Source organism: Euprymna scolopes, chromosome 42 (assembly GCF_053919585.1).
Source record: "Euprymna scolopes isolate OS-2025 chromosome 42, ASM5391958v1, whole genome shotgun sequence".
NCBI classification, from domain to species: domain Eukaryota; kingdom Metazoa; phylum Mollusca; class Cephalopoda; order Sepiida; family Sepiolidae; genus Euprymna; species Euprymna scolopes.
In genome coordinates this window covers 34,590,065-34,602,873 of record NC_136523.1, presented here as the reverse complement: position 1 = coordinate 34,602,873, position 12,809 = coordinate 34,590,065, and the positions used below count along the sequence as shown (strand labels likewise).

The 12,809-nt window shown below is 33.9% G+C and overlaps 1 protein-coding gene across 1 annotated transcript in view; it reads left to right on the top strand.

The window, feature by feature from the left end:
- Positions 1 to 12,809, top strand: part of LOC145267011 (KICSTOR complex protein SZT2-like) — a 423,147-nt gene that overhangs the window by 210,909 nt on the left and 199,429 nt on the right. Inside the window, exons 24-26 of the mRNA XM_080122911.1 lie at positions 13 to 389; positions 2,872 to 3,667; positions 10,709 to 10,952. Of these exons, the coding sequence (XP_079979037.1) occupies positions 13 to 389; positions 2,872 to 3,667; positions 10,709 to 10,952 (1,417 nt within the window). The remainder of the gene's footprint in view (positions 1 to 12; positions 390 to 2,871; positions 3,668 to 10,708; positions 10,953 to 12,809) is intronic.

Genomic DNA, 12,809 nt, shown 5'->3' with positions numbered 1-12,809 from the left:
TTTATTTTCCAGCATCCAAAACCGATTCATCATCAAAGAGTTTTGGGATACCTCCTGATACTCCCCAGTCAGAGAACACCCTTGAGGACGTTTTATTCTCAACGGAGATGAGCCAAGGCGTCGGGGCCACCAAGTGGCGGTGTTTCCTCCAGGATATCAACACTTCGCACATGTTCCTCACTTTTGTACCGGCGTCTTTCGAAGACTTGCGGACGCTGAAGCCTGGCATTTACACTGAAACCCTGCACGATAACTTGGAGATTGTCGCCGTAAATGAATGGCATCCCTCGATGCAAAAGTCGAAAGTTCCAGTCTATGAGGAAATCATTACCGGTCCGAGCCCAGTGGAGGAAAAAATCCTTTCCGATATGCTACCAAATCTTTCTAAGGTACGTTTATTTTTTTATTTTTATTTGAAGAATTCAAGAATCTGGCTAAAACCCAAATATAAAGGTTTGCATGCGTTCGAATACCCTATATATTAAGTTTCATGTCTGGAGACCAAAAACTGACAGGTTTTTGGTAGGCAAACTTTTTAAACAAATATATCTACACATACATAAATATATATAGAAAGAGGTTTGTGTTTGCTATAAATTTTTTATGTAAATATTACTCAAGTATAAATCATGTAGAATATCTGCATGATTATAATTACATGTAAGAGTATCATCTCATAAGAAAACCGAAAAAAACTAATAGGAGATTAATTAAAATGAATGTTTAAAAGAATATGCAAATTAGCTAGATCTTTTGCAGATGAATGTAATTCTATGACTCATATGTAACAAAGTTGTATTTTCTTTTTAAATAAATAGAAAAAAGGGTTTTAATATGAAATTATAGGAGTACAGATAAGATACTCTCTGGTGTTAGTGAAGATAGATGAGAACTCGGATTTGAAGAAAATATAATTCAATTGCAAAGCTATTGAGGTTGTTAAGAAGTCTGCTCTGCAGAAAGCAAAACTCAAAAAGAGCAAACAATGTGTCTTCAACCATTCTTTTTATACAAATAATTTTAACAAAGGCATGCTGGTCGCCATCTTGGAAAAAGAAAGGAGAAAAATTACTGTCTCTGTAAATGGTTTCGTATTCTTGGAGTTTTGTTTTTTTCGTCGTGATTTCCTATGTGTGAAAGAAATTTTGGTTGACACGCGGAGGTAATCTTAATAAAGTTTGACGGAATTATCTCCCTTTTACCATTCAAATTTTAAGGAGGGAGGGGTACGATTTTTGTTTTTCTTTAAAATTAGACGTTCCCATATACTGCTGATATCTATGCTCGGTCTGCTTAGTAATTTTTAGTTTTTTAGTCGTCTAACTCTCCATCTTGCATCGCTGTCAATTAAAATGTCACCGGTAAAAAGGGAGATAATTCTGTCAAACTTTATTAAATTTACCACCCTTGGTCAATCAAATGTCTTTCACACATGAAACTAGGGAGAAAAAAAAAAGAACAACTCCAAAATAGGAAACCATCTACAGAACCAGTAACTTTTATTTTTAGTGAGCAGCATGCCTGATAAAAGTTGGAGGCTACATTGACTGAAACGTTGCACAAATAACACTCGAGATGAGAACAATAGTCCGAACAAAGCAAATAATACAAACAATCCGTCTTCATCTAAAAAAAATTCAGAACTGTAATTTCAACAAAATTTTACAGATTTAAAAGCAAGTAAGTTTGTAAATTTGGGAGAGAGGATTTCTAGTTTAGGAAATCAAGGGGGTGATGACCATGTTTTGAAATTAAATCTAGATTGCAGAATTTTTGTGCCATTGGACAATCCACTTGCATTCCTGTTTTTTTTGTTTTGTTTTAGTTTTCTTTTGTTTTTTTTATGTTGCTTTTTTAAAAATGAAATCAAGACAAAAATATAGAAAAATCTTAAAAAAAAAAACTTTGATGTGCATACTCATGATGTATTGTTCCAAAAATCATGTAAATTGATCAAGTATTTTTTTTTTACTAAGAAAATACAAATTTTATTATTGTGAAGCAAGACGCTATTTTTTGATGTCATGTATTATAAAATGTGAGTGACAACTCAATTCGAACTATCCAGACTAAAATCAGTCTTGTGATGCATACAATTTATTATTAAAATTGTTAAAAATCGATATTATTCATTAAAAAAAGACTACTTGATCATTTTATGTGATTTTTGGAATATTACATTTTCGTTCTATGATGAGTATGCACATCATAAAGATTTTTCTGCAATTTCTTTTTTGTTTTTTTTAGTTTTAATTTTAAATAAGCACCTGTTTTTAATTTTTCTTTTTTTTTTCTTCCAAATAAGCACTTGTTTTTTTTTTTTTTACCTTTTTTGTTTTTTGTTACATTTAATTCTTATGTTTGTATTATTTGAATTCATCCGACTACTGTTCTCATCTTGAGTGTGATTTTCACAATGTTACGGTTGATGTAACTTCCGACCTTCCTCAGGTGTATCCGCAAGGACCCATGGTACAGTAATTAGAGACTTGGAAAAATCAGTTGTAAAAGTGATATTCTCCTGAAGGTTGAAGGTTCAATTCTCAGTGTGGGCGACAAGAAAATACAATTGTGAATTACTTAGGACCTCTGTCCACTCATGGCTGATACAACAAGAGCATGCTACTTCTATGAAATAAATAAGGGGTTCCGTTCAAAATTACGTCCAAATTCCCAAGTCCGATAGAAACATTTCTGAGTTTAGCAAGATACAGCTGAAGAAGGTTGGAGGTTACATCGACCAAAACCTTGTGAAAATGACACTCAAGATGAGAACAATATTCCAATAAATCCAAATAATACCAATTCTCATCGCACAAATTCAGAAACGTCATTTAATTTTTACTTTTTTTTTGTTTTTTCTTCTAACAGAACTTAACAACTCATCTGACCCCGGATAATTCATCGACCGATTCTAACCTGAGCCCCTCTTCTCAGAAACGTGTCACTCCATCAGCAAGCTCACACAGCGTACCCTCTTCCCCTGGCATACGGACTTCTTCTCCATCCTTTACTCAACAAACCAAACCAGTGTCACCACTGCAGTCTGCTTCCACTCCATCTCCATTGCAGCCCGCTCTCACGCCGTCTCCATTACAGCCTGCCCTCACGCCATCTCCTTTGACACCTGCCCCCACCAGTAACCCCAGTTTATCCCCCTTAAAACCAAGCTCAAATCAACCTTCCCTGCATGCAAGCCCATCTTCTGGATTGCCAGTAGATGCCACCTCCCCAAATCAACCCAACTGTACATCTGCGTCAACGCAGTCCACTACAGAAAATTCATCCTCAAATCTCCCACCAGACATGGAAACCGACAATTCTCTGTTCCAAGAAAAAGAATATTTCATTGTCCCTGTCTACATATACGACTGTTCCCTTTCGAAGATTATCGACTCCTTAGTCCACAAGGGGTCGTTCACCTTGCCACAGGACATTGTAGAGGATCACACGATTGGGGACAATCTATTCAATGAATATGACCTTGGCATTACCAAGTCTCAGACTGCCAACAATCTGGACATTCACGATGACAGCAGCGAAGGAGGACGACACAGTACAGCCTCGCTTGACCGACGCTCAAATGACAGCATATCTGACCATCCTGGCGACTTCAAAAAGCACAGAGAAAAAGTGACAGACGTGTTCAGCAGCAGTTACGTCATGGGTATGTATTTTATTAATATAACTAGCAGTGCCTGTGTCCCACCATTGCCTGGGAGAGAATATAAAAGAATTTATATATTAATACTGTAATACCTTTAACGTATGTATGCATGTTACAGTTCTACGCATGCGTCAGATGACGTTATGACCTGATTTACTTTAAATAGTTGAAGAACTGACTAAATTTCATGTACGTCGCGTTAGCTCAGTTGGTTAGCGCGTTGGTTCATTATCTAAACGTTTTGGGTTCGAATCGTGGTGTGAGATGTCTTCTTTTTTTTTTTTTTTGATTTTTTTTAAATTTAAATATTGAACCAGTGTTATTTAAGCCATTTTTCACGTAATGCTCGTTTTTCTGTTTTTTTTTTTACTTCGCTTATCCACCCCCGACCACACACACCTAAAAACACCCGGGTACTCACCAATTTTTTAAATTTTAATATCGAAACAGGCTTATTTAAGCCATTTTTCACATGTTTTTTTTTGTTTTAACGATCAATTTTCTGTTTTCTTTTTTGTTTTTTCGATTTTTACATTTAACATCGTTCGTTTGCCTTACGTTAGTTTTTTTTGTGTTCTTTTTTTCGATGTTTTGATTACACCCCCCCCCCCCTGCTAAAATTTTAATGTTCGTTTTTATGTTTTCTTTTTTTACTTCGCTTGTAACAAACAAACCTGGTCATTGACCTCAATTGCTGAATAGCTATTGCTTATGTCGTCGTCGTCATAACGCTCTACGACTTCTGTGCAGGCACTTGTCAATTTGGTTCTTACTTAAATAAATTCAAACATCTCATTCTGGCTGGCCAAACGGTTCATGTTTTTTTCACATTTTATTTTCAAACTTCGCCTCGGGGCTTCGGGTTCGACCCCCCCCCCCTGCGGTTTCTTTTATATTTAAGAGAGTACACACACACCTCCAAACACCCGGGCAATGTCTGTGGAACTCTCTTCCATTTGCCTGTTTTCCAGCTTACTACAATTTGATAGTCTTCAAGTCCAACATAAATAAATTCTTGATTAACCGTCCCTTTAAGTAATCCAATTTACCAAATTTTCACTACCAACGATTACTACCATATTATTCAATTGACTACTGTACACTCAATAACTCTTATCCTCGAGTGGCCTCCGAGCCTTGATAAGTGATGACTCCTATGTAATTTATTTTATTTTCAAACTTCGCCTCAGGGCTCCGGTTTCTTTTTTATTTAAGAGCACACACACCTCCAAACACCCAGACAATGTCTGATTAGCAACATTTGCATTCGTTGCATGTAAGTGTGCAGTAGGTTGGTTCTAACTTCTATATATGAAAATAGAATAGACCACACTTGCATAAATGCACTTGTTATTGCTCGTGACACAATTTTTGGTTTTAAAATATACATTGACTTATACATAAGCATATACGGTAACTAGCAATGCCTATGTTCCTAGATTAGAATATAAAACAATGTACTTCAGTAATATAATGGTACTTGTACAATTTAATCAAGGCATTAAAAAATGAAAATATCAAAAAAAAAAAAAAAAAAAAAAAGTTATATTGTACGCATCTTTTTGGGACTGAAGATCTCCAGAAAAAAAAAATTTCACTTAATTTGATCAAGTATTTTTTTTTTTTTTTTTTTTTACAGCGGAAAAACACGTTTTTATGACAGCACGCTGAAGGTAGCCATGTTTAGACTTTTAGAATGCGCCACGGGGAGATAACTCGGTCTAAAGGGCCGACACTCTCTTCCCCCATCTTAAATACTAGCTTTTCTTCCTAAAAATCGAACCCTTTTACTCGGTATCATAAATTGTTTTTTCACTGTAAAAAACAAAAAAACAAAAAAAAAACTGCTTGATGAAATTAAGTGACTTTTTTTTTTGGAAAACTTCATTCCATAACGGATACGTACAATATAATTTTTTTTTTTATATTTTCATTTTTTAATGTACCCCATTTTAACTAGCAGTGCGTGTCTCTTGATGAATATTTTTTTCTTTTGATGAAGATTTACTTAGTTTGATGTAAAGTGGATGGCATTCACATACCTTGTATTTTTATGAAATTTTAACAAAAGTATATATCAATTAATAGATATCAATTAATAGATATTCCCTGCATATTTTAAAAGATTTTCAGGGCACAATTTATTTAAAAGTAAACAATTTGTATTGAATTTGACGTCATTTGATACCATTTAAGCAAAATTTAAACTTAAGCCTTAAATTTAAGACATTTTCTAAGAAAATAATGTTTAGTCTTTGTTTTGCTTTTTTGTTTTAATATTTAATGGCTTAATAAATAATTTATTCAATTTTTATGTTTGCTTAGTATGAAAAGTAATAATTTGGGCGTTTTTTTAAGATGATGATTATTTGGATTCTTTGGACTATTGTTTTCATCTTAAGTGTTATTTTCGCTATTGTTGATGTAACCTTCAGGTGTATTTCGTCGAACTCGGGAATCTTTCTGTCAAACCAAACTTTCACAAAAAAAAAAAACACTCGTCTAGCTGAAACCACTGTCAATAATTTTCCTCCACTCTTTATTTTTGCCTAAACCTAAATGTAGATTCCATTTCTTCTTTCTTAGAACTTCATGTCTGTGGAACTCTCTTCCGTTTGCCTGTTTTCCAGCTTACTACAATTTGATAGTCTTCAAGTCCAACATAAACAAATTCTTGATTAACCGTCTCTTTAAGTAATCCAATTTACCAAATTTTCACTACCAACGATTACTACCATATTATTCCATTGACTACTACTGTACACTCAATAACTCTTATCCTCGAGTGGCCTCCGAGCCTTGATAAGTGGTGACTCCTATGTAATAAAAAAATAACAAAAAAACAAACAAACTGCGGAGTCTGCATAGAATTTTGAACAGAATGCTTTATTTGTTCCACGCAATCGTCCCATCGCTTATATATATATCTACTTCATTTACTCACATAAAATTAATATACGAAAGTATAGATTTATGCGTAAACTTTAAGACACGTTTTAAGTCTCCAAACATAGTTTTGGGACAATTGAAGTCAAAAATCACTGATCAGTCACACAATGATCTACAAAGCTATTCTTGTGATATGTGAGGCAAAACTAAATTGTCTTTCAGAAAATCATAGGTTTATATGGTTAATATACCTGTTTTCAACCGGAAAAAAACGATATAACTGAAAAAAAGGCCTAAAATGGAGATATTTTAGTGACAATTTTTGTTACCTCACCACAAAGAAGAGCCAAAAATCACTTTTAGACATGAAACTAAGGGAAGTAAATAATCATTTTCGTTCAACAATAGTATAAAATTGCATTTGTGCAAGAAAAACGCTGCTCATAGAACTCTCTTCGAATTTTACCCATTCTCCTCAATTACAGGCTGTGACAATTTTTTCCCGATTTTGGTCAAAAAATGCATCTTTTTGGCAAAGATCCCTCTAAAATGATGACAAACGAAGCAAACACTATCCCTATGGTCATTTCTCAGTAACCTTGATCAGTTAGCTTTCATTTAAGCTTTAGAACAGCAGCAACCGGCTAGCGGTTCCCAAAATATTGCACGTTTTGTTTGACCGGGTGAAAAGTGAAGCCAAAAATAATTTTTTCTGTAAAAAAAAAAACCTGCCTTCAATTTTCGAAAAATCAAAAATCCCTTCTATACAACTTGTCACTAATATCAATCTGAACAACTTGTATATCAGGAATTTTTGATTTTGGCCAAATTGAAGACGTACATTTTTTTTTACAGTAATATTTTTTTCTCCAAATTTGTCCCCCAGCAGTATTTTTCACAGTTGATACCAAATTATGTGCTAACAAAGTGGTCATATCACTTCTGATAGGTTTCCACAACTATTCCCTCCAACAGGGTTGAAAACTAAGTGACTCACCCTTCATTTTTGCTTTGAGGGTTTCCCTTGTGAATGATTTATATGTCATGGTAGGCAGTATAGGTTGGATGTATAGAAGTAACATTTCACAGCTCCATCGTATTGTTTGAAGTCAAGGAATACCCTCACAAAATTCTGGTTAAGAAAGATGGCCTAACACTTATGATTGATAGGTTTTGAGTAATTTTCTTAAATAGTTTCGCAATCTGCAGGATACGGTCCTTGGGACAAAAAAACGGGAAGTGCGATTCCGGCCGTCATGAAAGAATTGCTTGAAAACATGGTTTCTCATCAAAATTTTGTATTCGTTTTTGTTTTATTGGATTCCTCGTGAAATTTTGGTTTAGAAAAATGGTATAACACTTATACATTATCTGTTTTGAAAATTGACCTAAAATGGCAATTGTGTCCCAAAACTATGCTTGGAGTCTTGAAACGTGTCTTAAGTATTTACTTCAAAAGTGCTAAATACGTAGGTAGAGCTAGTTAGTTACTTACTATATATATATATATATATATATATATAAGAACAAGTAGTTAATAAAACATGTTAAAAACACTTTGAAAAAAAGTTAAAAACATATTTAATTTGAAAAGAAAACACTTAATAAGTGGATAGTCCTTAATCCGCGGAGTTTCGAGGAAATACTTTCCTTCTCATCAGAGGGTAGGAATTAGCAAAATGTGGGATCAGATTTTGCTTGCAAAAGTATTTACTAAAACTACAACTAAGTCATAGATCTTACTTGATAACAAATAGTGAAGCAAAGGTAATAGGGTGAAGAAAAAAGTGATTTCACGTGAATGGATAGTCTGGTGTAGGGAAAAATATCCAATGACGGTTAAATCCAAAATTCTAGAATCCAAAAAAGTTGGTTAAATTTCCATTTCCACAAGTAAAATCCAAGGGAATCACGTAATTGGAAGATGGTCCAAAAGGCAGAAATCCGTGAAATAATTCACAAATGGGTACAAGGAAAAGGGAAAGAGTTCAAATAATATTATTAAAGGAAAGATAAGATGTGCGTAGAAAAAAGAAATGGAAGAAATTTAAAACACGGCTGTCAAGGCTGAGCTGATTTAAAATATTATGGAGTTATATGTATATATATATATATATATATACTAGCATGTCAGCCTGGTGTTGCCCGGGTATTTGGAGGTGTATGTTGAGCAAAAAAGAAAAAAGCGGTCAATTTTTTAAACTTTAACCCCCTATTATGACCCCTTAAAATTTATTGTTTTGGGCTCAAATCAAGTTATTAAGTTAGATCCATGTCCAAGGAACCTATATCTAAAATTTTAAGTGTTTAGACCCAAAATTGTCGGAGGAGTTTGGTAGAGTTCTCAAAGGTCAAATTGTTGAACTTTGACCCTTTAACAGCCAAATTACTGGCCGAAAACCGATCATGTAGATTTTTCCAAATCTCAGTACCCTGTATATCAAATTTCGAGTCTGTAGACAGACAGACACTTTCACTTATATATATATAACTCCATAACTCGCGCGTTCCACTGACTTTGAACTTCTACTTGTTTTTAAAAAAATTTCCTTTACTTTTTGGATTTAGCATTGAGCGAGTCTTCATGTGCTCTGGAGCGTACTCCCCGTTTGTTTTTTTTTTTCTACATTTTTTTCCCCTATTTTCACTGATATGAACACATTTTTTTGCAATTCATGACTTACCATCACGAAGTGCTGTTTAATTTAATGCCATAACCAGCAAATTCTTAGCTCGGCTGATTTCTTTTTTTCCTTTGAGGACAAGAATAGCATTCTTAGAAACTCCACGGAATACAGATTTTTTGAAAATTGTTTTTTTGAGTATTCTGTCAAATAATAAATTTACAGTCTTGATTTCTTTTTTTTTTATATATGAAATTATCGAAAAGATATAAAATAAATGTAGGAATATATCAACTTCGTATTATTTCGGACCACTGTTTTTTTTTTCTTCCAAGTAAGCACCTGTTTTTGTTTGTTTTTTTGTAACATTTAATTTTTATGTTCGTGACCTGGATGTTTGGAGGTGTGTGTTGAAGAAGAAAAAAAATGTTGTAGTAGGCAGACTCGAACCCGTGATGCGAAAACGGTAAAGAAAGTGGACGTGCGTGTAAGGGTGTTGGTTGAGCACAAAAAAAAAAAAAAAATAGTAGCAGGCTCAAACCCGTAACGTGCCAGAGGAAAAAAAGGTGAAAAAAAAAAAAAACACTGTCTTACTGATGTGCCTACCATGGTTGTGACGTCACTGGCGGTCGAAATAACGCCTTTTAATCGACGTCATGAACGCAAGGGTTGAATGACTTGCAAAAAAAATGTCAGCAAAAAAAATCGACCCTCCTTGTAGAAAACTGTTAAGGGTGAAGGAATTAATGTTTTTAGCCAATTTTTCGATATTTGTCATCCGAAGAGTAGAGCTTCAAAATGATATCGATCTCATGAAAATCCGTCGCCTATGTCGAAAGTTTTAAGCAGACATACATACATACATATATATATACAGATAGATTATTTGGATTCATCGGACTACTGTTCTCATCTTGATTGTCATTTTTAATTTCAGTTGATTTAACATCCGACCTTCTTCAAGTGTTTCTTGTTGAACTCAGGAATTTGAACGAAACTGCAAACAGGACCCTTTATTTAATCCACATTGTTTGAAGAACCCCACCCCCCGATATAAATCAACCACCTGTTCGCATTATTTGGATTCATCGAACTACTGTTCTCATCTTGAGTGTCATTTTCACAATGTTTCGGTCGATGTAACCTCCGACCTTCTTCAGGTGTATATTGTCGAATTTGGGAATCTGCACAGAATTTTGAATGGAACCTTTTATTTAATCCATGAGAGGGTAGCATACTCTTGTTCTGTCAGCCATAACTGTAATTGGCAATCTTATGGAGATTGAAAGTTCAATCATGAGTGAGAGTGACGCTCAAAATACAGCCAGGAATTGAGACTTCCATCCAGTCATGAATGGATTAAATAAAGGATTCCATTCAAAATCCATTACAGATTTCCGAGTTTGACTAGATATGCCTGAAGAACATCGGAGGTGAAATCAGTCAAAACGTGTGAGATGAGAAGTGTCAGTTAAGAAAAACCCTCAACTCTTCCGATTTAATAAAATTTTCCGTTTTGTTTTTCTAGGAATCTTCCGTAACTTGACCGACCAACATTATGTTGACAAAATCGATATCGACACAGCGATTGACATCTGTGAAGAGTCGCCTCCCTTAGAGATCAACATCTTGCAATTTTTGCATGCCTCCTGCGGTCACCTGCGTCACATGTGCAGCAAGCAGAAAAAGTATGACGAAGAGTGCTTTGCCTCGTACTTCTGTGCCGACTCTCCCCGAAAATCGGCTGTACGATTCTCAGATGCAAATGAAAGGTAAGAATGGTTTTCAGCCCTACACTTTTTTCACTACTCTGGAACCTGTCTTTCCCAACACTTTCTACCTTAAACAATGCTTGTTGATCTGAACTAAACTAGTAAAGCTTTCATTTTTGATAATTTCTTCCTGTGTTTATTTTTCCTTTTGTTTTTTTCATAAACACACACACAGACTTCCTGCTTGTGTATATATATATATATATATATATGTGTGTGTGTGTTTAATATGCAGCAAAGTTTGCAAGTCTACTGCTGGTTTGAGAAGACATATGATTGTTCATAGGAATACACTTCAACCTCCAGAGGAAGTCAACTCAGTAGAAATTGCTCAATTTGTATATCACATCTGCTTCAGGAGTGCAGAGTCATCTCTGAGATGGCATGGATGACGAGATTGGGAGAACTCAATATGACGACGATCATCTGGAAAGATACAGCAATCATCATATATATATATATATATATATATATATATATATATATATATATATATGAACAAATGATTAATAAAACATGTTAAAAGACATCTTGAAAAAGAGTTAAAAACATATTTAATTTTAAAAAAGGAAACACAAGATAAGTGTTATCTTGTGTTTCCTTTTTTTAAAATTAAATATGTTTTTAACTCTTTTTGAAGATGTCTTTTAACATGTTTTATTAATCATTTGTTCATATTATAAGCTCTATTTCCTTTTCGGTTTTATTGAGCTTTTACTTCTGGCTGAGTTTATTTTACTTGTAAATATTAACTCTTTAATATTTATAATATATTTTAAGTTTACCATTTTGATTACCTTGGTAAACTTATTGTAATTTATATATTCATATACAGGGTGCCCAAAAAGTTACTGAAGGGTTTTGAACTTAAATAGATTCTTTATTTTTGATCATATCTTTCTGTAATGTTTTTAGAATCTGACTAAGACCCTGGGAAATTAAAAAAAAAATGCAAAATTTAAACAATCTTTATTTATGAAAAATAATGTCTTTTAAATGTTGCCCAAACATGGCTTCCAATTCAATTGTTTTAAAGAAAAAAAAAAAAAAAAAAAAAAAAAAAACGACAATTAAAGGAATCGATTTTGGCATTGAAAAATGAGTAAACTTTTTTCTGATTCCAATACTCCCAAACGTTCCAATTTTTCCGATTCTGATTAATTATCCCACCACTCATCTATATATCTATAAAAGTGAAAATGTGTCTGTCTGTCTAAATTTCCCTACCAAATAACTCTTTCAATTTTCGGTCTACTGACTCGAAATTTGACAAAGGAGTTATTGAGATTTGGGAAAATCTTTTCAATCGGTTTTTGGTCAGAAATTTGGCGAGTAAGGGGTCAAAGTTCAACGATTTGACCTTTGAGAACTCTACCAAACTCCTCCGCCAATTTTTGGTCTAAACACTTGATATTTTAGATATACGTTCATTGGACATGGATCTAACTTAAGAACTTGATTTGAACCCAAAACAATAAATTTTAAGGGATCATAATTGAGGTCAAAGTTAAAAAAATTGACCTCTGCGGTCTCTACCAAATTACTCAGCCAATTTTTGGTCTAAACATTTGAAATTTTACATAAAGTGTATTCAGATACAGGGCAAGATTTTTAATCATCTTTTGCTGAAACTTTGGCTTCTAAGGGGTCAAAGTTCAAAAGAATTAACCTTTATGGTCTCTAGCAAACTACTCAGCCAATTTTGAGTCTAAACATTTGAAATTTTATGCAAAGGGTAATCAAACATGCAGCTGTTTAATCAGTTTTGGGGGCGAAAATTTTGCTTCCAAAAGTTCAAAGTTAACAGAATTTACCTTTGCAGACTCTGACAAACTCCTCCGCCAATTTTGGGTCTGA